Raw genomic sequence first — 1031 nt, 5'->3', positions numbered from 1 at the left:
GGGCGGGCGCGGGCTGAGCCCGGGAAGGGGGTGCGGACCCGGAACCGGTGGCCGGCGGCTCCCCCGGGTCCTAGCACCCCAGCGCTAGGCTCCAGGGGCCGCAAGTGGCCTCGCCGACCCCAAAGCCAGTGAGGCTCGGACACGCCCCGCTGGGCCGCGTTTGCAGGGAGAGGCCTGGGCCGCCGGAGTCCTGGAGCGGGGGCTGGGCAGGCAGCCCCCGCAAAGACAGCACCCCCATCCCCGGGTGGGCAGTGGCTGCCCTGGGCAGCTGCCCGGCCCCAGGCCCCCGCCCTGGGGACAAGGCCGTAACTTGCCCGAGTCCTGGGGTTCCTGGCCCCTTCCCCCTGGCGGTCCCCCAGGACACCCCTGGCCACCCTCCTCCCAGGCTAGAGACCCCTAGCCTGGTGAGGCCTGAGGCCTCCACGCTGACCGGGCAGACTCGCCCCACCTGCCCCTCCAGGGCCCTCCAAGCCCCCTCGCCCACCTGGCAGGCCTGGACCCCGCAGGCCCCTCCCCGCCCACACCCTGCCCTGCAGGCTGTGGACCGTGTCCAGCCCACCCAAGACACCAGGCCTACTGGCCGGCCCTGCACCCCCCAGCGCCTGCACCCTCCTGGCCAGAGGAGCCTGGCCGGCGCCGTGGGGGCTGGAGGCGTGGGCCGGCTGCTCAGTGGAGGTGACCGTCCTGGCCTCACGGTCCACGTGTGTGCGGGGTGCTGGGGGCGTCTGCAGGGGCGTGTGTCCGGTGTCTGGGTGCTGCTCGACTCCCGTGGGAGTGTCCAGGCCTGACCGGTGAGACTGCAGGGCTCCCTGGCCGCCAGCTCACCTGCCCTCGGGCGCCGGTGTCACCTGGCCGGGAGGGGCTTGGCGGGCCTGCTGCTGCCGCCCGAGGGCGCTGACGGCCACTGGGTGCCGCATGAGCCTGCCCTGCCCCAGGTGCGGCCACGCCCCCCAGCCCGACCACGGCAGCAGAGGGTGCCCCGGGCAGCGGGAGGGAGGCACCCCCCCCCCATGAGCACCGGCCTGCCCAGT

General features: G+C 75.6%; 1 protein-coding gene across 1 annotated transcript in view; it reads right to left on the bottom strand.

Annotated features, from left to right (window-relative positions):
- COL18A1 (collagen, type XVIII, alpha 1) overlaps positions 1 to 917 on the bottom strand; it is a 32520-nt gene extending 31603 nt beyond the window's left edge. Inside the window, exon 1 of the mRNA XM_012731229.1 lies at positions 826 to 917. Within this exon, the coding sequence (XP_012586683.1) occupies positions 826 to 917 (92 nt within the window). The remainder of the gene's footprint in view (positions 1 to 825) is intronic.
- Positions 918 to 1031: the final 114 nt, after the last annotated feature.

Source organism: Condylura cristata, unplaced genomic scaffold, assembly GCF_000260355.1.
Source record: "Condylura cristata isolate star-nosed mole 26May11 unplaced genomic scaffold, ConCri1.0 scaffold00003, whole genome shotgun sequence".
Classification (NCBI taxonomy): Eukaryota; Metazoa; Chordata; class Mammalia; order Eulipotyphla; family Talpidae; genus Condylura; species Condylura cristata.
This window is presented reverse-complemented; position numbering and strand designations above follow the sequence as displayed.